Genomic DNA, 23,747 nt, shown 5'->3' with positions numbered 1-23,747 from the left:
ACCGGGGAACCAGCCATGGCTTTAATGGTTCCCCTGAGGATGGAGCCAGAGGGATCCCCCAACACCACATCTAAATGGTTCTTAAACACACTCAGGGATGGGGACTCAACCACCTCCCTGGGCAGCCCATTCCAATGTCCAACCACTCTTTTTGTGAGAAGCTAATGTCCAGTCTAAACTTACCCTGTTGTAGCTTGAATCCATTCCCTCTTGTTCTATCACTAATTACCTGGGAGAAGAGACCAGCACCAACCTCTGTACCGCATCCTTTCAAGTAGTTGTAGAGGGTGATGAGGTCTCCCCTCAGCCTCCTCTTCCTCAAACTAAACAGTCCTAGCTCCTTCAATTGCTCTTCGTACACTTTGTTTTCCAGGCCCTTCACCAGCTTCGTTGCCCTCCTCTGCACCCGCTCCAGCACCTCAAGATCTCTCTTCTATTGAGGTGCCAAAAACTGGACGCAATACTCCAATAATAAAGCTTTGTATGTGCCAACACACACATACACTAACATGCATACTGAGGGGAGACCTCAACTACCTGAAAGGAGGGTGTAGAGAGGTGGGTGTTGGCCTCTTCTGCAGAGTGAATAATGACAGGACCAGGAGAGTTGGGGCAGGGGAGGTTTAGATTAGATATTAGGAAGAATTACTTTCCTGAGAGGGTGGTCAGGCACTGGAACAGCCTGCCCAGGGAGGTGGTGGAGTCACCATCCCTGAAGGTATTTAAGAAACGTGTAGACACGGCTCTTCAGGGCATGCTCTAGTGCCCAAGATTATTGGTTTGTGTCTGTTTGTGGGGTTTTTTCTGTGGGTTTTTTTTTTTTGGTGGTTGGACTCCATGATCTCAAAGGCCCCATCCAACCATGAAGATTCTGTGATCCGCCTCTCGACACATTCTACAAATGGAGCAGACACTGTGGACAGTTTATTCTAGAGAAGTCCGTTTTTCAGTTTCTATTTTACATTCAGCAGCAGAGACGACCAAAGGTTACAGGGGAGTCACACAAGAACTACAGCCCCTCGGCCAGCACGGAGTCTCACAGGGGTTTCACCCCCTGAAGGGAACCTCCCCACGTTCCCACCATGTCACACGCCACAGCCAGAGGTGGCTCACGGGGACACCACAGGACCCTTCACCCTTAAGAACATGTACACTGCTCCTGCCTACAGGAGATCTTCCCAGCAGATTAGACTTACCCAGCTCCTAATCACTACCACCCCGCTGAGAATCAGTTTCAAGATCCTAAGGAGTTGTTCTTCCTGCAGGGAAAAGCTCGTTAGAAGAGCAAATGTAGCCAACCCTTAATTTTTGGTTACGGCAGCACAGAGATTCCCTGCTCAATATCTTGGAGCTGAGAAGGAAAAAGGTCTGTGTCCAAAAGAAGCCTCTAGAGTCCTCCCGTTCCACATCAAGAGCAGGCTTCATACTGGTCTCAGGCGTGGTTCTTCCTCCTCCTCCTGGTTTGGTGGCTGCTGGGGCATTTCTTCATCCCTTGTGTCTTGCTTGTCTCTCTCCGCTTGAAGCCAGCTCTGAGGAGCTATCATTTTCTTTGGCCCATGGGGCGGAGGCCCAATCAAAGCTTCAATGTCATCATAATTTATCACTTCTTTCTCCAGGAGGGCATTGGAGAGCTAGAAAGAGTAAATAAAGCACAATGAGGCGCGGGGGATTGGAAACAGCCTCCGTGAACTGGTCTGAACTCTCCCTGCCAGCTCCACTCGGATCCCAACATCTGGCCCCAACACGTGCCACAGCCCAGGAGGAGCAGACCCCTGGCTACCACACCACAGACGGGTGGGACCCCGAAGCCTGCTGGAGTCAGGACGAAGTTCTCCAGGCTGCCGGCACCTTTCACCAGAGCGTTTTTTGGCCAGGAATACATAGTATGACTAGAGGCAATAAAGCCAAGATCCAGGGAATGATTTCGCAAGTCAGAATTCCAGGAACAACTAAAAAAGTGCCCTCCCTGCCACTGTCCCTGCACCTGTGGCCCTACCTCTGTCTTAAGATGCCAGAGTAGTGGCAAACGAGACCAGAGCCAGACCCCTCCTCTGTACACACAGCGATAACAAAGAGCTGCCTGTTCCTGCAGGAATGGACTGAAGGTCATCAGAAGTTCCTCTCCAGAGAAGCTGAATTCCCTGTCCTCTCCACCAGCAGAAGGGCCGCACTTGAGCAGCAGGTGGTTGTCAAACATGGAACAGCTCAGTCCTGCTGACAAGACGGGACACACTGGCCTGGCAACTCAGATACTTACTCTGGATACTTTGGCTAAACTTAAAAGTTTTTCTGTGATGAGCCTCTAGCAAACATCTGACTGCTGTTAAATGAAAGCATCGGGACAGAGGCGGCCTGCAGAGAGCACTTTGGAGCACTTCCAGGGCACTGTCCTGGGGACAGGGCTGTCATCTGGCCAACAGCAGGAGGTCCAAGCAAGCTTGCTCTGGCTACCTTACTACACACAGGAGACCTGCAGTTGTGTAGCTGAATGGGTTGTTGTTTGCTTAAAAGAACACTTAAGGATAAGGATTGTTTTATTTGCAAAACGTGCAGTTGACTCCTGGACACTTTGGATGTTATGGACTGGACTCCTGAAGGAAAGATCAAGTAGATACAGAGGGTGCTGCAACCCAAGCATGGCTCATCCCAGAGTGATGCGTACAGAGCTCCTGGCAGAGGTGGGGATGTGCCAGGGCGACTGCCAGCACACAAAGGGGAAAAGGCAAACCTCCACCCCTCCAACAAAGACTCCTTGTTCTATCAGGTATCAGGGAGCTGGCAGGTGAAAACTGCCTGGAGTCACCAGAAACCATGAACCACAGAATGGTTTGGGTTGGAAGAGACCTTAAAGATTATCTTGTTTCAACCTCCAGCACCAGTCAGAAAAGGTGACAGGTTCCACATTCTTCCAAAGCCAGGAACTGTCCACTCAATTCCTGTCCATCTAAAGGGCCTGCAAGGATGAGCTGCTCCTGCCTTTGTAGGTGTCACAAAAACAGTCACTGCCTGCTTTCCAGGAGATCACGCTGCCAAGTGGTGAGCAGAGAAGTGCAGGTAAGGGAGACAAATTCTAGCTTTGATCACATCCAAAGATTAGCTGGTGTCCAGAGGCAAACTGGACTGGAATGCAAACTGTGCTGGAAAAGGCACACATCCCTCCCCATGCCCGCTCCTAGTTTGGGGATACGCAGTGAACAGTCACTTGTTCACAACCTGAGTCCAAGCTCTCCCACTACCAGACTTTCTAGGACCACAGAGACACTGCAACAGCTGAGCTACAGAGCACAGAAAGTAGCAGGACAGACTACCAGTTAAAACAAAAATACCAGTTAAAACAAACCAAAACAACCCCATCCCTCCAACAACTCCAACTTACTGTTTGCAGCTTGTCCCTGTTCTCCAGTAAGAGTTTTTCTGTGCGCCTGTAAGCCTGAGCCACCAGGACTTTTGCTTCCTGTAAGATAGTAACAAGGAGAGAGATTTGGAGCGCAGGTGGCAACAAACATGACATGTAGATAAACAAGGAGAGCACCAAGGGATGGAATCTGCAAACCAAGCCAGGCAGAAAGTGGTTCCCATCAACTGAAAATACAGACAAACCATTGGAAAAAAAGCCAAAGGAGCACTCATGATAAGGAACAGTGAACTCCTGCACGAGCCCAACTCCTCAGCAGAGTCCCAGCTGAGGGGAAATGAAATCTAAGTAAGGAGCCGTACAGCAGTGAAAGACTCAGCTCAGCACAAATCCCAGGTAAGCACAACCATAGTGCTTCTGAACCAGAGTTTTTTTGCTCCCAGGTATTTGACTTTTCAACTTTTTTTTCACCAAGGAAGCCCAATTTCCTGTCAAAACAGGGTAACATCCTTCAGTCGGTCTGAACCATCATTTCGGTTAGATAGCCTCTCTGATCTAGGACGTGGAGACATTTAAGTTGTGCAACTGAGACTTTAAGACACAGGTTTCTTGTAATCTAAGCATCACACAACCATGCTTAGATATACACGGGACTCCTGAGGGCCTTCATGCAACAGAATCTTGCCCCGGCCAGGTATTTGACCACAGTTCCTCCACAACCCCCCCAGTCTTCCCACATTATTCCTTCTTCCCCCTGCAAAGCATTTCTGCTTCTCTCCAAACGTCACGTTTGCACCTCCTGTGCCAGAACTTCACCAGGGACTTGTCCACACTGGAACCAGGACCGCAGCTTTCACAGTCAGCTTTATACATTGCACTGCATTTCACAGCCGCTCGCTGCAGTGCTACTGGGCTGAACTCACAGCTACATGTGATTCTGTCTGTTCTTAATGCCTCACTGCATTTATAATTAATACACTGTAATAGAACAGGTAAGTGGCAGTTGTTGTAATTTACTACCTAGTGGCTAACAGAAAAACGCGAATTGTTTGGGTGCAAGTTACCTGCCTTTTTTCACTGAACTGTGGAAAGTAAAGAACAAAAATGGGAATGTGTAACCAAGGGTGGCCTTACATGGTCCATCATTTGCTGAAGTCCCTGGCTGAAAGGGCGCCGACCAATTCCAGCTCCACTCTCCAGGTCTGGGAAGGAGAGCTGCCCAATGCTGGGCACCATCCCGTACTGCTTCACCATGGAGTAGGCTATCTTGGTCACCTTCTTCAGGTCGTCCTGTGCTCCTGGGCAGGAGAGAGAGATACAATGCTTGCCAGCTCTGAGAAGAGAGAATTACATCCTGCACAAACATGCATTCCACTAGTCAACGGACCAGAGGACCCACAGGAGTCCACAGAGGTGAACACTCTACCTGCTAGCAGACTTTTCTACACATACTGCAGGACTCGTTCACAACAGTGAGCAAACTACTAGTAGGTAGCTCTCATGGAGTGCTTACCTGCCACTGCCCCACATTATCCCATTTGGATATAACTAGTTGGAAGCACAGCACAGAAAATGTGCCCTCCCAGGTGCCAAGAGTCCCACTGGATAACTACATCTGTGGCCTTAGGCTTTGGGACAAGTTTAAGACAACACAGTGGCAACCAACAGCGAAACCTCCATGGTCACAAATGCAAGCCCAAGATCAAAGCACACAATTTGACATTTATTCTTCCCAGCATGGGAAACCTCCATCTCTTGCTCAGATTGCTCTCGGGACAGAGCGAGTGCAGAAGTTCAGGCTCTCTTAGCACAATCTCCACCTGCCTGTGCCAGGGTCTGGCTCCTCACCTGTAGTGACCTTGTTGAAGGTGATGGCCTCGGACACTCTCCCCCCCAGCGCCATGCACATCCTCTCCAGCAGCTGTTCCTTGGTGAAGAGGTACTGCTCTCTTGGAAGGATCTGAGCGAACCCAAGAGCCGCGTTTGTTCGAGGGGCTATGGAAACCTGCAACACAGAGCAGCTCTCTCAGTTCAGACAGCAAAGGAGCTCCCAGCTACAGCCACAGAGGGAGACCAGGAAGAGGCCTGCATTCCCAGTGAAATTTAACAAAAGCCATGGGGCAGGCTGACCTACACAGACACAGCCAAGGACCACAGTATGTCACCATCCCTGTACTGAAGGCTCTGCCTTCACAGCTACAAATGCTTTCTGCCACCTTCTGCTCATGAAATGAAAAGGAATCTGTTGTTAACAGCAAGCCAGTGAAATCCTGAGATTTAGAAGTTGCTTTGGAATGTATAAGCCAAACAGAGTTCACTTTACTGTGTTCCAGGATCACTGAGACTACCTGGAGAAAGATAAGTTGTCTTCAGAAAAATAAGAGCTATTTCCCCCACCCATTAAATGAGAGTAATTAACAACAGTTCAGCTTATACAATAGGTTATTCAGAGTGAATTTGCTGCTGGTGGTGAGCCAAGGAGCTGTCGCCCTTGTTATTTCCACTCCCCACCTCCTCCCAGTGTCAAGGCTTTTGAGGGGAAATATGCATGGGAGAGAACACACCCCGGGGTGCCAGAGAGGCCTTTCCCGGCAGAGAAGGGCTTCAGGCAGACAAACTCCCAAGCGTGCCAATCTGAACCACACATCTCTCTCCATCAGTATCAGAGCAGTTCCTGCCACAGTAGCTTTGCTACATGCTGGAAAGAGGGAAAGAGATCATACACGCACGCATGCACACATGGAGCAGCACTTTGTGCCTGGAGGAAGTGCATGAACTGAGCAGCAGCATCAGGAGACTCAGTTGCTCCAAAGAGCTTTGCAGTTGGCTTTTTATTGCAAGGCTTCTCCTATAGCTGGTTAATCAGCTCTGCACCATCACTATCATCAATGGAGCCTAATAATGCATATTTTAAGGACATAGTTTAGTGATCCATTGGCAGTGTTAGGTTAACAGTTGGACTTGATCTTAAAGGTCCTTTCCAACCTAAATGATTCTATGATTCCATATTTGCCATTTATTTTGCTGCAGTGTTCACACCTCCAAGCCCACAGAGGCCAGGGTAACACAATAGAATCATAGAATCATAGAATTGCCCAGGCCAGAAGGGACCTCCAAAGGCCATCTAGTCCGACCTCCCCGCAGTCAGCAGGGACACCCCCAACTAGACCAGGTTGCCCAGGGCCTCGTCGAGCCTCTCCTTGAATATCTCCAGAATTCAACACAAGTATTACAAAACAATCAATGGGTCTTGGACAGGGGAATCCTAAAGGACTCTCTTCCCACCCAGTGACAGGCTTCATTAGGCAGCAGCTGGTCGTGGAGTTACCTTCATCACCGCCTCGGTGTGCTCCAGCAGCCACCCAACCAACGCGTGACCCGACTCATGGAATGCCACAACCTTCCTCTCTTCTGGGGACAAGATCTTATTTCTTTTGGCAGTGCCTGTAGGAACACAGACAAGGATTCGATAAGATAACCGGCAATAGGTGTAACCAGCAGGGCATAATGTACAGCTAAGTGCACAAGCCAGCACAGTCTGTGGCTGAACAGCCAGCAAGCTTCACATCGCACTCCGGCTAGGGAGAGGCAGTAAAAAGCCCTTCAATTACATGCTGTGGGAGAAGTGCTTTCTGTCCCTGCAGTCAAAAGCAATCCATGCTTGGATTGCTTAAAAACACTGGCAGAAACTTTCCCCCACATCTCCTCCTTACAACAGACTTAATCATTAGACAAATAATTTAACATTTGATTAGATCACAGCTCTAGAACACAAAGCTCCATTCTATTCCCAACTCTGCCAAAGGCACGTTACACTGTATCTCTGCCCAGGGACAGATCTGCAACAAGTCAATCTACCACTTGGAAAAAAAAAAAATAACAAACCCAAAACACAACAAAACCCAAAACAGAGACTAGCTACAGTATCATACTGACTTTGCTCTACAGTCTTTCAGTCCCTTAGGCAGAGCACAAGAGAAGCAGGATGTTGCATTATATATGAGAGGTCCCTGTCGAGATTCTTGCACATTAGGAGTGTTCAAATCAGCAAAATACCAGGAGTGTATATATATATTTTTTTTAAAAAAAAGGTCTTTCTTCAGACCCTGGAAATGTCTCTGATTACACATGGCATGCTCCGTATGAGCTTGTTCCCAGGCTCCTGAGAACTAGCAAATTAAGCCATAACTCACACTTAATACTTCCTCCAAAAAGGTGATTTTTGAAAGTGTCTATTTTCCAACCCAATAGTCCGTAACACAGAATAAGTCCAATTAGGATTTAAAAAAAAAAAAAAGCACTGAATGGAAGTAAAACTTCAAGCACGTAGAAAATATGTTAACTACAGAACACACTGCATATCAAGCACTCATTATAGCTCTGCATGTTGAATGCAAAAAGGTATCAGTAACTTTAAAGCCAATGTCTCTACACGGTGCCAGAAGCAGTAGGGGGTAGAACAGGCAAAGGCAAGAGCCGAATTACACCAAGCTTGCTTGATGTCTTGGAAAACAACATTCTATTAACATTAATTTTTAAACAAAGTCAAGAGCTTTATTAAACAAGGAAACAGCAAAATTAGTGTGGCAGATCTTGTAAAATTACTGCTCAGGGACCCTGGAAACCACTGTGCCCCGCAAGGCATGATGGTGATAGAATAGCAGATTAATTGCAACAGCCTTGATTTTCATCAGTCAGTCCCTCACCCTGCCTTCAGCAGCAGGCATGTGCCTGTATGTCTCTCCATAGAAAGATGTATATACACTATATATATATACACACAGACACACTTAAAAGATTCCGGAAGTACTCCTCTGTCAGCCCACCAAGGAGGGAGGGACAGTACCCTTCACAATGGCACACACTGCCTAGAAAGATTGTATCTTTTCCTACATGAAGTAATCTCCAGGCAGGAAAGTTCTCTGAAGGCCTGTACTTATCACATTTATGAGACAAACTACCCAAGAAACAACTCTGTTGTTTTTTTGCTGGCCTTATGCAGCGTACCCAAACTCCATCAAGAAAATAGGCTCTACTACATCTCCAAAAGACAACCCCTAAAAGCCTCTGTGGACTCAGCAGGTTTCCTTCTCCGCTCCCAAGAGACCTAACTTACTGACTGCTTTCTGTTCCCAAACTAAGAACACAATGGGGACTTACCACAGAGAGAAGTTCTTACTCCTCCCTTACAGCAACACAAAGCTTTAAGGCTGACAGGGCCTCTGGACTTGCAAAGTTCTCTTTTGATTCCACACCACTCTTATTAAAACCAGAAGCTTATAATGGAAAGCACAGTAATATCTTCTTTCTTTCAAGAAAAGCTTTTATAGCAACTGAAATGCCCTCTGGATTGTGAAACCCAGAAGTGTTCTTATTACATGGCAAGGGTACATTTAATATATGGGCCTTGAGGGTTGTTTGGGGCCTTTTAGACTTAGTCTACAAAAAATAACCAGGTCCTGCTAATTCAAAAGAATCCAATTAAGCAACAAAAAGACTTGATGGCCTCCTACACACCGCAGAGCCTTAGTGAAGCCAGTCAGCTTGTCAGCAGTGAAAATGCTGAAGCCTGTGCCCTGCAATGCCCCACCATGTTAATCCCAGATATCTCTTCTGCTACACATCCCCTGTGGTCTTACTTGCTTTTTGCCTCATCTCCCAAATCTGGGGAACTAAAGCAAGGGTGGAATTCAGAAAAGAAAAGCCAAGTGACTCCTTACAAGTTCAGTGCTTTCTCTGCTGGAGGTGGGAAAGTAAAGCACCTTTGCTGTGGCTGAGGAGGACTTCTGCGTTACAACAAGAGCTGTCTTGCTGTCCAGCCCTGGGAGCTGCTGAGCACAGTTTGGGCTTTGTGCAAGTGTGGCCACAGTTACCCAAAGCACTCCAAGGGTTTTGTTTTTAGAAGGCAGATGAAAGTGTCAGGAATTTGCTCAAAAATCTTCACTTAAATGAGGAATTGTTTAAGTATTTTCTGATAAAGCAAACACTCAGGACTAAATTCCAGGATCAGGAAATAACTGACCCAGCACAAACATCCTGTTCCACACGCTCTACTAAGAAAAGCACAGAATGCCAGTCTGTTTGCCCAGGCTCAGCCCCCAGCAGTGACACTGCAGCCTGGAAGCACTTAAGTGTCTGATTATAAAAACCAAAGCTCGACTAGAGGGCAGTTCAGACCCAAACCCACCAGATTCAAATCCCTCAGGTGAGGTCAAGAGTTCTGGGAACTCTTTTTCCCCCCCCTCTATAATATACTGCTACAGGGAAATCTCCAGAGGTTCCTCTGCTGGCAATCACACAAGCGACAGGGAAAGGCCGACAGGATGTTCTCAGAGGGAGAACAGTGCTCTACTGTCTTCCAGTTTATTCTGCCAATTCATCAAAGCCTGGGCTTTGAGGCCAAAAAGAAAAATCTCTTATTTCTTGCTGTTAAGGATGCATAGCCTATTTGCTATTCATGTTTATGTAGCAGGTGTTCAGAACAGCCAAGAAAGACCAAGAGATACTTCCACTGCTTTTTTTTTTTTTAAATAAAAGCTTTTTAAACTAAAAAAGTCATACAGATTTGGATTTCCCTCTCCTGTTTTGCTGCTGGCCCGCTTCCCTCAGCTACTGGTTCAGGCTGCCAGTGGATTCAGGAAGATGGATCCATTTGAGATCTTGTTCAGAGAACTTTCTATGACTGTGGCATCTAAGATCTTCAGGCCAGAGCACAGTTTGCGATACAGACTCATTACACAGCAACAGAAATGGCTGGGTCACTTACCTGCAATGACTCTTTCCACAGCATACTCAAAATTGGAAGTATCAATGGATTTGTGACCCTCTCTAGCAGCATGAAGAGCAGCTTCATTACATATATTTGCTATGTCAGCTCCTGTAGGCAAGAGTTTACAAGAATGACACAGGATTTGTTACGTGACAGATTTCAGAGGACAGAAGAGGCAAGAACAAATCTGGAGAAGGACCTAAGGAAGTCAAACAGCCTGCACTTTTTTGTTCCTTGGGAACAGAGAGCAAACCTAGTTCATGGTGTTTATGTTGGATTTGAACAATACAACTGCCTTGGCAACGAACGCTGCGTTGCCACACAGAGGACAGAGTTCAGCAATCAATTAACAAGGCTAAAGCCAAGGCTGGCTCTCGGCAACAGGGGAGTGGTGTGGGCAGTCTGGGTTGGCATGGGCTGCCGCACTGTTCATGCAGCAACCGCACAACCTCTGTGTGGAAGAGAAGGAACATCTGTTCTGAGTTTGTGTGTGGGTGATGGTGGCGGGGGGCTGCTGACGGAAGTCACGAAGAGGCAGTGTGCTGGGGCCTGTTAGAGGGGAAACCCAGAAAGGATATTCCAGGAACACCACATAAACAGGAACTCTGGAGCCCCTTGCTCAGCACTGTTTCAAACTCCCAGGGACCTACTCTGGAAACAGGCTCAATGCAGGAGCCAGGCAGAGTTGTTCAACTTCTACTCTGACTGACCAAGTAATTGCTATTCATTCCTCCTATCGCTTTCCTGGTAACTTGTATCAACTTAAGAGTCTTTCCCCTGAAAGCCAACATCTCATACTCAACAAGAGCTTGGACAGCAGCATGAGCAGCAAGTGGTTCCTCCCCTTAAGAATTAGGAGCCCAGGCATTGTAGAGGTATATTTTTCCCACCCCCACACCCTACTAGTCCCAGCAGTTCCAGAAAATTGAAAATAGCTGTGAACAATTGCTCATCACAGCTCCATTCACCAGGGAGCTGGTTAGGTTCCCACTATTTCCACAGAGATGGGGAAGGCTCAAAGAAAAAAAGCCCTTTAGACCAAAATACCCTGTTAAAACTAAGCAACCATGAAGCTCCAGGCTGAAGTGCAGAACTAGTGTAGAAGCAGGCAGAGCAGCCCCACAAGGACACAGCATATCATACCACTGAAGCCCGGAGTCAGTTCAGCAAGGTGCTGCGAGTAGAAGCTGGCATCTTGGATCAGTTTGAGACCCTTCAGGTGCTGCTCAAAGATCTCTTTTCTCTCCTGTAAAGAACAAAGAACACCTGAGCCCTGCGAGCCCTCCCAACGTGGCAGCTTCCAGGCACAGCAGGGAGTAGAGGAGCAGACCTCTGGCAGTGGGGACGGTGACATTGCCACCAGAGGGCAGGGCTGTCCTTACAGTGCTCCAGTGCTACAGGAGCCCTGATAAACACCCAGCTCTCCAATTCACAACAGATGTATGGAGGCTTACCGTGAGTCACTGCTTTCTCTCTCAAGAGCCACTCTCCCCTCCTAACTTTCACTCTGATCTGTCTTAACTTTTCTCTTACTACAAAAGCACTCGCAGGAAGGAGCTCCAACCGCCTCTACCTGCTCCCTGACACGCTGCATACGAAAACCACATCCACCAGCTACTTCGTCTGCGACCATTTCCCAGACGAAGGTGGGGGTGAGATGACGGCTGGCCAGTAGCCAAGGAGTGAGTCATTCAGCTGGTCCAGGAGATCCTGATTAAAACAATGAGCTCAGTTGCCAGGGTTTTTCCCCTTCCTCCTTCAGGGCAGCTGCACAGTTCATGCTTCCGGTGCCAGATTGTATCAAGCATTTAAGGTATTTTAACTGAAAACTCTGAGGACGCCAGTAAAGCACAGATGGGAGAAGAAGAGCCTGTGCTGGCAGAGCAGACAGATCTTTACTGCAGCTGAGCCTATTCCCAAAACTCTGCTACAAATGTCAACACAGCAGACATGGAAGACTCCTAGTAAACCGATTTAAAAAGCATTCAGAAAGAGAAAGTCATTTAACAGGCTGCCTAAAGGAAAATGAAGAGCCTTACAAGGCTAGTGAAGACAATAAACCTAAAGAACAAATGGTGCTCGAGGCTCATGACAATTTCAGCTGTCACATAGGCCAACTTGCCAATTAGGTGGTTCCCAATTTCCTGGAGAGAAGACACAAACATTGTTCTGCATCTGCATAGCAAAGAGAACCTCACAGAAGAATTCACTGCCAAAGCTCATAGCAGAACAGAGACACTTAAAAACAGTGAATTGTTATTTCAGAAAAGTGACTAACTGCATTAGCACATCAAATCCTTGATTTAGAGCACATGAATGAGAATAAAGGCAAACAGAAGTTTACCATCTCTATCTTCTCCAAGCTCAGCCTTTGCCAGGACACTGAATCACCAGCAAGGACCAGGACACCTTAGTAATTAGCCTTAGGTAAGGACCAAGGAGTAGGTGGAATATACCTGGAGTGTTGGAAGATCAATAAAGATGTGCCTGTCAAGCCTCCCAGGTCTCATCAAGGCGTTATCCAAGACATCAGCACGGTTTGTGGAAGCCAGCACTATGACATGATCTGTGGTCCCCATTCCTGTAGAAAAACAAGCAAAAACAAAGGCGAAGGTTTTCACCATTGCAGGTACTGCATTGCAAGCATACAAAGGGACAGGGCAGGATGCAGAGAATGCCTTCTGCAGCTTTATCCAAAGCCAGAGGGTGTTTACAGCATCCCTTGGGGCAGCTGAGGCTGAGAAAATGTCCTCTTCAGCAAGTAGCACAGGACAGGAAGAACCTCCCAAGTCACCCAGGCCAGTCTCTGGTGATCACAGACACTGTGAAATTCCCTTTTCATTTACTTAATAAGCCTTGGCTTAGAACTACTTTTTTTCCCCAGTTCCTTCTGCCACATTTAGAAATTGCTCCAACTAGAAACCAGAACAGAATCTCTCTATTCTGATGAGTTAGGAGATACCTTCTCACCCCCAGGCTCAAGTCAATTCCGTCTCCTTTAGCTCCAGGTTGTACAAACAATGTTTTCTAGCTGAAACAGCCTTTCCTTCCCAAATATTTCTGTTGGAAGCCCTTTCAGCTTTCATTTACTTTTGGCCTTCAGTCACAGATAGGCCACCAGGATCACCAAGGAAGGGACAGGCTTTTTTCTGACCAGCTCAGGTTAATGCAGAAAGACAGCACACAGCCTTGCCACCCAGCAAGGGGCATGTTACAGCATGATTTGATCGTTGTCTTCTCACTCATCTTTTATCACTCAGAAGGCACCCGGGCACTCTGCCGACCAGTGCAAAGACCAACCCTGCAGAATTTACACCACAGACATGCAGGCAGACACAAACCACAACCAAACAGCTTTGCAGCGATCATTAGCATACACTAGCTCAAGCCACAGTCAGAGAAGGTTTTGTCTCCAGGTCTTAAAGATGAAAGGAGAATCAGGATTTACAGGCTTCACCAGAGCAGCCTGCAGGATGGAAGCATCAAAGGCAGACAGGGCTTCCTGGGGAAGCCAGAGCACCAGCAGCTGGAGGAGGGCAGAAAGGGGCAGGCAGTTGTGCTGCTTGGGTGGGGAGCCAGAGATCGTGTTTAATCACCGAACCACACTGCTTATTTATTACATTCCACCAGGTGCCCACAAGCCCCTGGGTATGAGTCACCTGCTTACAGCAGATTCAACAGCCCTGGCGTACAGCAGCCTTCCCAGGGAAAGGACACGTTAGTCCCATGTGCTTCCTCCTCTGCCAAGTCACACGCTGCAGAGAGGCAGCTTTATGCACGTAGAGCTGGGCGAGTTTCAGCTCCCCTCCAGCACCACCAGAAGAGCTGCCAAATGTGTCAGCGCACAAGAGCTCAGCGGAGAGATTAAGGTTACAGGTAAGTCAGAGGACTGCCTCTGTCAGCTTGCACTACAGCAAACCTCCCTTCTTCCTCCCTGTAGGACGCTGTCTAAATAAGCTCCCGGAGAGGATGAAGCCGGCCATTCTTCAGGCGTGTATTACACTGCACTTTGGAGTGTGATAAATAAGCAGAGAGACTGGCAGGCACTTGGGGGATAGCGAGCTTCATTCACACGGCAGGATTAGACTGTACAGTACATTATCTGCTTTGCAGCTGGGAAAACTCTCTTAAAATAGGTCTGACTATTAGAAGAAATATAAAAAAAAAAAACCAGAACTGACAGCATCCTCCTCACATCAGCTTCTGCCCCACTTGCTCTCAAGCCTGCATCCCAGTAGCGTGAAACACCGCTCCAAGAAATCTACAATTACAATTTACAATATCCAATTTATATTGCTGTTCCCAATGCAACAGCACCTGGCATGTCACAGGCTTTGGCTTCCACAGGCAAAGATCAGCCAAAGGAACGGCCCACAAAAACAACACCTCAGTCACATTTAACAATTTAAAAACAGCTTTGAAAATTTAGCCTTCATATCTATAATGTTTACAAATGAAGCCACTTCAAAAAGGAAAGGGAAAAAAAGGGTCCACTGGAACTGCCAAGTGCTCTGCTCCCCACTGACATGGAGCATGTTACTTTGATGGGCATCTCATCTGCATTATTACACTATATCATTCTCTAGCCATTTGTTCAAAAGCCTTTTGGACATCATCTGTGAACAGTATCATTGAGATACAGCCATCCCTGTGAGGGAAGCCTTGGGGTCAGAAACTTGCATACGGCACAGACCAGGGAAGAGGTCCTGTCTGAGGCCCTGAGGCCTTCAGGTGAAGAGCTGCTACCAAAAGATGTCCCACATTTTCATTCACAAAACACAGATCAACCCAGGACCGCCAATCTCCTCTCAAATGCATTCAGAAGAGAGGAGATATTTGGGTCACATTCCTCTTCCGCTTGTTTGCAGTTTGTGAGGGAAGATTCACTATTCAATCCAGGCACCTGTTTTGACAAAGACTGGAGTACATGTGTCACTCCGGTTTTAAAAACAGCTTTTGTACATACAGGCTCCCTCCAGTCCCTCCCCTTCTCCCGCCAGACTCTTGATGCTTCCAGAACACGAACAAAGCTGTCAGAGTGAAGGAAACCAAGGTCGCTTGCAGGAAGAGCACTACAATTACTCTAAAACCTGCGTACCAGAATTACCGAGTATGAAACTGCACATTCATCCCATACAGCTTAGCATAATGGCTTTTTTCTGTGTCCTCATCCTTCCTCCAGCCTGCAGAGCAGGTTCCATATAGCTCTGACCCTCCTTTTCTTCCTCTACTTTAACTCTGAGTAATCTCATTCGAACACACAAATTCAACAATCACCGCTGATGACTCACAGATCTACTTTCCTACGTGATTTTTTTTCAAATTAATAGCTAACTCGGTTCTATGGTGTTGCCTTGCAGAACTCCAACCATCAATTTAAGCTAAAGACAGCTAAAACAGAGCTCTCAACCTTCCATTTCAAGGCTTCCTCATTACAAACACGCACCACTCCTCCGCTTGTGCTTGGGTACAACGGTTAACCTCCTAAAAAACCTTATTCACCATCATCCTGAAAACTATTTTGCCATGATGCACACAGCACTTCAGCGTTCGTTTAGGTAACATGCTCAGTTAGATAACATTTCAGTAACATGTGCCAAGATCACTGCTGAGGAGTACAAGCCAACAGTAAGTCCGTGTTTCTTGTACTAGCCTGACAGTCCTTGCCAGCTGTCTCCCATTTTGACATTGTAAACTCCTTGGGCTATTTTTTTAAGCATATGTTTGATAAGCACTTAGCAAAATGAGGGACTTAGTACATGATCTGTGTAAGACAGGAATAAATAATGAGACAGTATAAGTTTATATTTAAACTAGGCAACACGCAACCAAAAAAGGGACTAATACAGTGCATATTGAGGATAATGTTTACCTTCTAAACTCACTTTTCAATAGAGTTGTACCCTACTTTCTGAATTGAGACTCACCAAGAAAACACTCTAGAACCATGACTAATTTCTACAGACTGGAGGAAATCAGGCATTTTCATTTTTGGTATAGAGATGTGGATTGTACTAACTACACATTCCTGAACAGACAGATGGGCCTCCATTTAATTCAGTGTTAACCTGTTGCCAGCTCACCATACAACTGTCAGGAGAGAAAAACTCAACCAAGCCAGGACTGATGTTGTGTGTTACTACTGGCCTTCTCTGTTGAGACCATCTACTATACAGATACAGCTGTAAACAGTTATATTCACTCCAAGGATATTACGTGCTTCGCTAAGCTGCCTGAATTAGTGCATCTGCAAAGTCCCAGGGAACTGCATGCATGTATTTAAGGTGATTTCTGGAATCTATGTAGCATTTTTGTGTTTCAAGGGTGTTCCTCTGATAACCAGAATTCTATCTGGTTGTTTAGGAACTACTTAAAGCTCATTCCTCACCTTCAAAAACTTCATGGCACTTGTGCTGAGGCAGAGGCAGGTCTGCAGGGTCTCTGCAGAGCAGGACCATTCTACCCTGCCTATACCACGCTGTGCTCCTGCTTACAATTTCTCCTCCTCCTGCAGCAAGGGCAGAGATCCAGAATTATAGATCATCTTGCGTGCAGCATGAAGGAGCATCTACCCTTTGCTGAAAGAATTTTTACAAGTCCCAGCTTCTTTCTTTGAAAAGGGAGGGCTGACTCCAGGGCAAATCTCCAGAAGCAGCCTTGCTGCTGAACTGCAGGACGTGCTCTGCTTCAGCAGGGCTGCATCCCCATTTCACTGCAAACATGCTGTAAAAAACCAAGCAGATTTAACCCCCAAGGTCTGGAGAAAGGGGGATGCTTTTATTGCAGGACAGCTTTTAATTTTTTTAATATGAAGAGTGTGATGAAACAAGTGGCACAGTTACAGTCAAGGGACAAGGTGGCTCTGTCCCATGAAACAGCAAATACAAACACTCCCTGATGGACAGGCAGTTACTCCTTACCCTGCTCTGAAATAATAAGATTTAGCAACAGAGACATTGCAAGTTGGGTCAGTGCTGCAGGCTCAGACAGAGTTATGACTAAGAATAACCAAAGGATGGTTCTTTTTGGCACTTGTGTGAAAGTGTCTGAGAAAAGGGCCGATCCCAGATGCAGTACAGCCAGAAACCAGCCAGAAGCATGGCATCAAACCAGGGCTTGTTTGCAAAGCTCATCTCCCTCAGTTTAGATAAGGATTCTATGGTCAGGCAGATAACATGAGAATAAGTCAAAGGATGGGAGAATTGATATATTACATTGCTTATGTCCCTCTGGGACAAATAAACTTTAAACCTTAACAGGCCTTAAACCACTACCTGTCTTAGATGGAAGACAGCAAGTATTCAACAACATTTAATGGCCAGCTGGACCTAAATGTTACCCTCTAGAGAGAGCAGTGCCCTTGCTGCCAATTCATTTTCCTTTGGTTCTCCAGTACTGTAAATAATTCTTCTCCAATTGCCAGTGGGAAAACATACTCCCGAACTGAAGCCATTTACCACAGTAAGAGTCTTTGGGGTTGCTGCCCTCTGCCAGCCATGATCTCTAATGCACATTTTCTGTTTATTTTATTAGCAGGTGGATGCACACATGACTATTGGTGCAAACTCACATCTGGATGTGACACTATACTCTGTTCTGACTCAGTGTCTTCAGTAGAGTCACAAAAACAGTTGGCTCCAGCATTTTAAAATTTACTAGATTTAGCCCCAAACACTTAGAAGCCTATATAAATATCTAGATTTCAAGAGAGTTATCTCCATAATTCAGTCACAGCTGATACTCAGAGATCTGTCCTGAGCCCAATTACTTCCTTAGGCACCATCAGCTCTGGAGAAGTCCTGCCTAACTAAAGGACACATGAGAGAGATGCTACAGTGCCTCCAGAAACAGGGACTGATGATGGGTTCAGACTGGTGCTCGAGGAGACTCCTAAGGGTTCTGCAGGAAAGCCTGGGTCAGTATGAAGCAAGTACTGTGCACACAAGTTCCACAAACCCTGTTCTAAATAGCAGCTGCTGCTGCTTTTCCTCTGTACTCAGTGCAGCAGCTGGTGAAGGGGAGAAAGAACAGAGAAAGGACCCACTTCAAGTGATATGACAACCTCTGAAACCAGGGCAAGGCCAGCCAAGGCCACACTTGTGTCCACATAGGAAAAAAACATCCTGACTTTCAGGGCCACACTCTCTTCATTAAGTAGAAGTCCAAAACACAGTTATCACTTGTCATTCAGATGGTCTTTTAGCAAGGACATGACCAAGCTGTAGTTCTGGGTTTAGTCCTGAACAGGCTGCAAAGTGCAAGGTAGCCTTGTCCCAGGGAAGAGGGGAATGAGATTTATATCAATGCAATTGTAATTACTTCAGCAAGAAAAGAACACTAAAGAGGCATGGCAGGTTCAAGCAGGAAAAAACAGCTTGGATCTCTAAGGTGATAAGGGCCCAAACTGCTGAGAGGCAGAGAGAAAAACTGACCGTCCATTTCCACCAGCAGCTGGTTTAAGGTCTGCTCCTCCTCAGCGTTGGCAAAACCAGATATATTGGTTGAGCGCTTCTTGCCCACAGCATCAATCTCATCGATGTACACGATGCAGGGGGCACGAGCCTGGGCTTCTCTGAAGAGGCTCCGAACTCTGGCGGCTCCAAGACCTGTAGGGGAAGGGAAGAAGAAATAAGCCTTGTAGCTAAAATCATTAGCAAAGCTGGAGAGCAGCAGTACTGGCCCCAACAAGATATACGGCAGTCCTTCTCTCAACACTCCTGGCACAAAGAACTGGCCACAGAACTCCTATATTTAGTCTTTAGGCACAGCTCCTCCTGGAGAGCGCTGGCTTTTAACTGAGCTCCCAAAACTGCAGGGACTCCTACAGGTGCTGTATGAGGAGCTCCGCTCCCAGCTCCTGACATGAAGTCCTGTGCCTTCCACAGGTCAGAAGCAGAAATATTCATCATTTTCCTGCACACTGACCCTTATCAGGTCCCAGGAGATCTAGGAGGAAGGAAAAAAAGGAGAAAGAGGGAAAACCCAAGGCACAAAGAGGCCCTACTTTCCCTGCCAGCCAAGAGCAGCAGAAAATCCATCAACATTCTCATTCAAAGAAGGAAGCCTCAATCAGTGGCTTTAATAATAGGTACAGGAAGTAGAGATAAGGCTTTCAGGTGAAGAACCATGGATGCACCCTGTCAGAAAGAAGAAACTAGCAATTCAGAGGGCATGCATTTCAGATACTACATAATTAAGTACTCTCTACCACTGAAAACCTTTTATATTTTCAGTAGAAGCATCCAACTCATCCTCCCCACACAGACAGGCTAAAATTCTGCCCTTAGCAAGAGGCCCAGCCAGCACCCTCCAGCTCCACAACAGACCAAGTAACCTCCACACCCTTCCTCCCAAGCAGCTCACCTCCTATCACCTCCACAAACTCAGAGCCTGCCATGGCCAAAAACGGCACTTGTGCTTCTGTAGCCACCGCCTTCGCCAGCAATGTCTTTCCACAGCCTGGTGGTCCAAGTAACAAGGCACCCTTGGGCACTTTAGCCCCAAGCTGAAGGTAACGTTCAGGATTCTGAAAGAAGAAGGCAACTCTGTCAGATGCACAGCTCACTTGAAGCTTCTGCATAAGAATAGGGCCTCCCAGAGCTTGCCCCTACTGTTTTCAGCCTGAGCATCTCTGTGCTGCTAATGGGAGCAGCTGCATCTGCATTCCTGTTATGGAACTGGAAATAGAGAGATTGAGTCATGCTGATCACTGCATAAAAAGCCATCGGTTTAAACAAACAGAGGTTGCTCAGTATCAGGAAGGATGAAGAGAACACACCCTCCTCCCCAGGTCAGCCATCTATCCCAGAAGGCAGGTAGCAAACACTTTTGTTCTACTTGTACATACCTTTAAATAGTCCACAAATTCTTTGACTTCCATTTTCGCCTCATGCATTCCTGCTACATCCTTGAAGCCAATCCCTTTTCCAGATTTCCCATCCACAATGGTGAAACGAGCCATTTTCAACTGGTTCTGTGGAAGGGAGCACAAGTACTGAAATTATGCTCTGGCTCTGGACAAGGCAAGAGTCTGGAAAGGCTGTTTGCTGTACTTTGGGAGAGAGCACAGCACAGGTAGAAACTGCCCCTAGAAAAAGACCAGACAGCAATATTTATTAAAAAAATGCAGAATGCCCAAAATCTTATTTGGGATCTTCTCCCTGATTTCTAAATGCTCTGATCCTTAACACACTTGGGATAAGTATAGCTCTGAGGAGTACATATTGATGGAAAATGACTGCCAGTGGTAAATAATTACTGACAATGTCTTGTAAATGTATATAAACAGACACTTTGCACCACTGTCCAATGCTGCCACTGGTCTCTACTGCAACACAACCCAGGGACAGAACTATAGGTTCCCGAATTTGAACAGACACCACATTTCAGTCTCCTGGTGTGTGCTAAGCCACAGTGACAGTCAAAACAAGAATTCAGTTAAACGCCCTACTTGTAACTGCTCATTATGTTCTACTGAAAACAGCTACTCAGGAGGTTTTTTTCCCCTTTGAGAAGAAAGTTTATATCAGTTTATCCAAATGAAGAGTTAAACATGCAGGGCCTAGCTGTCCCCAATTATGCAAGGACAGAATCTTGTCCTCAAGGCTCTCATTACTCAACACTTTAAAACATTCTTTTTCTCTGAGCAACTGCATCCCTTTGTGTGAAGGGAATCCCAAAGCCAGAAGAGAACTACAGAGGAGATTGAGTGGGAAATCTAACAAGGGACCGAATTCACCATATTTTCATCCCCAGATCCCTGCGGTCAATGGCAATGCACCCTGGGCTGATTTCTACAGTTTCATCAGCTGATCCAGGCAAGGGTGGAAGAGGGAAGGAGGAGATTTGACTGATGTTGCAAGTGAGGCATGTGGCATGAGCGGAACAGGCCAACACATAATGAAATCCAGAATCTGAACATATTTTATAAATTGAGAACTCATTTTGCAGAAAGCAGCAATTCCTACTTCTGGCTGTATGGGAGGCATATTGGCAGGCCCCAGTGAAAAACACCATCTGCAGCTGCAACTCATTAACAAGCTTTGAAAATAGCAGAGCAAACTGGACTGTAAATTCACTGAGCTCAGCCCTTCCTGCCATTGGGGAAAGAAAGGGCCTCAGCTAAGGCCAGTTACTGTACAATCTACTAAGATGATCAGGACAGGAAAAGATGCAAGAAGTGTCAAGACTGGAGAGTCCTTGGCACCAGTTAATTCTCATTCTGCATTTGACTTTGCTGGGGAAAGGGGAGGAGATTAGGCCAGCAGAAGACAGGACTACCCACAGGCTGCAAAACAACATCAAGACCCAGGATACTTACAAAGGCATTGAATCCTCCTACCCGGCTTGCAACCCGAATAAGGCGGAAGATGCTCCACAGCATGGACACGGCCACAAGTGTCACTATCAGGGAAATGACATCACTAAAAGGACAGAAACAAGACAGGTACAAATTGAAGCGTTTGGCAACAACTTGGTAAATATTACTCAACACATTTGATATTTTCACTCTTCTAAAGGCCCCGACATTTAGGCTACAAGTGCGGTGATGAGCAGACACTACTAAGAAAAATGGAATCCTTAGAGGTTTTTATATACATGTAAAACCCCCAAAACCTCAACTATTACATAACCTAAAAAGTTAAACAGAGGACACTGGCAAATACTGCTTACAGCTGTGGAAGAAATTCGACCTCACCATCCCCTTCAGAGGCATTTCTACTCATAAAATAAATGGGACCTTCAGGCAGTCAAATCACAGCCCGAGCAGAATCTGGTGGGGCTGGCAATCCACCCATAGGGAGCTCACTGCAGAAGACCTACGTCCAGCAACACTAGGGAGATTCCAACTCCCCTAATCCTGGTAGAAATCCCACTGCAGGTCTCCCTTTAAGAGGCTGTTCTATCTAGTCTGGTTGGCCCTCCCTGTCAAGCCTCTCAGGAGGAAATACAACAACAACCAACACCACCAATTTTCTGGATCCTTTGCCATACCAATTGCATTAGGAGGGAGATGTGGAGCAGAGATGGCATGGCAGATCTAATACAGTTAGGAGACAAACACACCGAGGGCAAATACCCTGTGAGCTTAAACAAAGGATGCTTTGAATAGGAGGAAAAATGATCATATGTCAGATGACAGGTTGGTATTTGTGGGACCCTGTCCTGCTTCACATTCCTGTGAAGTCATCTAGTCTCACCACTCTTCTGTGTCTTATCTTTAAACCAGGAATGTGTGTTCCATCTCTCACAGAGGGATGATTTACTGAAGCAAGGGGACCAGCATGTGCTATATACCCAACTGCATTTCTTCCTTCTCGGTGAGAGCAATACTGGAAACTGAAAGTCACCTTCAATTTGTCAGCCATGCAAACAGGATTAGTTCTGAAACACATTAAATGCCCACATCTCAGAGTAAACTGAATCCGAGCTGCAGGTGCTCCGCACCTCACAGGTTCAAGCTCCAGATTGAGACTCTCACATCTCCAGAGATTTTTCAGACCCTACAATCTCTCTCTCAAAGAAAAAAAATATCTATTTTCAGGGGCAGGGGAAGCAGCTTGTGTTTGTGGCTGACTACCTGCTCAGTCTACTCTTCCTGTTATACGCAAGTTTGAAAAAATTGGCAAGTTCTGAATTTCAACTAAAGGTTTCTTACTGCATGATCAATTAAAAAAGTTTACCTTCATATAAACCACGCACTAAAAACATGCAAATATTATTCAGAGGAGAAGTAACCAGATAAAATCCAGTTCGGGTATGCAGTCATGTATGACTATGACTTTTGTTTCGCATTTTGGTAAGGTGTCTGGGAGGAAGAATTACATCTGCGTTGTGCAGAAGCAGGTGATCAGGCCATCACGACAGACAACTGTAGCAGCATGATGCTATCTGTTGTCAGGAATTGGGATTTCACTCAGCAGGCAGGACTTCTGCACTACATCTCTCTGTCGGTACTTTAGAAGCAGCAATTAGTCAAGAGCTCTCCAAATGCCAGAGTCTCTCCCCACACTTCTGGATAGCATCTTTCTCCATTTCATCTTAATGGCCACCAGTGATGGAGGTGGACTTGTTCGATAGCCCAATGAGTCAGCTTCACAGCTCTCTTTTGTACTCTGGACCCCATAAAACCTGCTTTGCAAAAAACAAGCTGCCAGTCTTAACAGAAGGGCAAATAAGCCACACCAGCAGCAGATGACCACAAAACATTAGTATGTCATATGAAAACACAGAATAAAGCCTATCCAGTGCTCTGTAGCATTTCGACAGATCTTCCCTCTTCTCCCTCATAATAGCTTATTTCAGAATTAAAAGCTTTGAGCATTTTCTTTTTTTATTATTTAAGCAAAGGATCTTAGGTTTAGGTAACAGAAAAGGGATGAAAGTTTAACAGAAGCCCTCCTCTCACTGAGATTTTGTATGCTAGCATCAAAGCTGCTCTGCTCAGTATGTGGCTCACAGCTGGAGCAAGCACCAGCGCAGGCTGTCCTCTGATCTACAGCTGTTAGAGAAACAGACCAAAACTAGGTGTTTGTTTTTACAGACTGAACAACCACCCCAGGCCTTCCTCAAAGCATTTTAACAGGGGAAGGCTTGCTGCACCACCAGCATTCTCCACAGACC

General features: G+C 46.3%; 1 protein-coding gene across 1 annotated transcript in view; it reads right to left on the bottom strand.

Moving 5' to 3' along the window:
* Nucleotides 1–902: 902 nt before the first annotated feature.
* Nucleotides 903–23,747, bottom strand: part of SPG7 (spastic paraplegia 7 (pure and complicated autosomal recessive)) — a 32,877-nt gene continuing 10,032 nt past the window's right edge. The window contains exons 6-17 of the mRNA XM_014942469.1: nt 21,445–21,547; nt 19,972–20,097; nt 19,488–19,650; nt 18,557–18,730; nt 12,581–12,705; nt 11,268–11,370; nt 10,122–10,232; nt 6,684–6,799; nt 5,204–5,360; nt 4,490–4,653; nt 3,377–3,454; nt 903–1,631 (exon numbers count right to left, since the gene is read on the bottom strand). Coding sequence (XP_014797955.1) covers nt 1,422–1,631; nt 3,377–3,454; nt 4,490–4,653; nt 5,204–5,360; nt 6,684–6,799; nt 10,122–10,232; nt 11,268–11,370; nt 12,581–12,705; nt 18,557–18,730; nt 19,488–19,650; nt 19,972–20,097; nt 21,445–21,547 — 1,630 coding nt within the window. The 3' untranslated portion in view covers nt 903–1,421. The remainder of the gene's footprint in view (nt 1,632–3,376; nt 3,455–4,489; nt 4,654–5,203; nt 5,361–6,683; nt 6,800–10,121; nt 10,233–11,267; nt 11,371–12,580; nt 12,706–18,556; nt 18,731–19,487; nt 19,651–19,971; nt 20,098–21,444; nt 21,548–23,747) is intronic.

This window comes from Calidris pugnax, unplaced genomic scaffold (genome assembly GCF_001431845.1).
Source record: "Calidris pugnax isolate Ruff unplaced genomic scaffold, ASM143184v1 scaffold28, whole genome shotgun sequence".
In the NCBI taxonomy this organism is placed as follows: Eukaryota; Metazoa; Chordata; class Aves; order Charadriiformes; family Scolopacidae; genus Calidris; species Calidris pugnax.
This window is presented reverse-complemented; position numbering and strand designations above follow the sequence as displayed.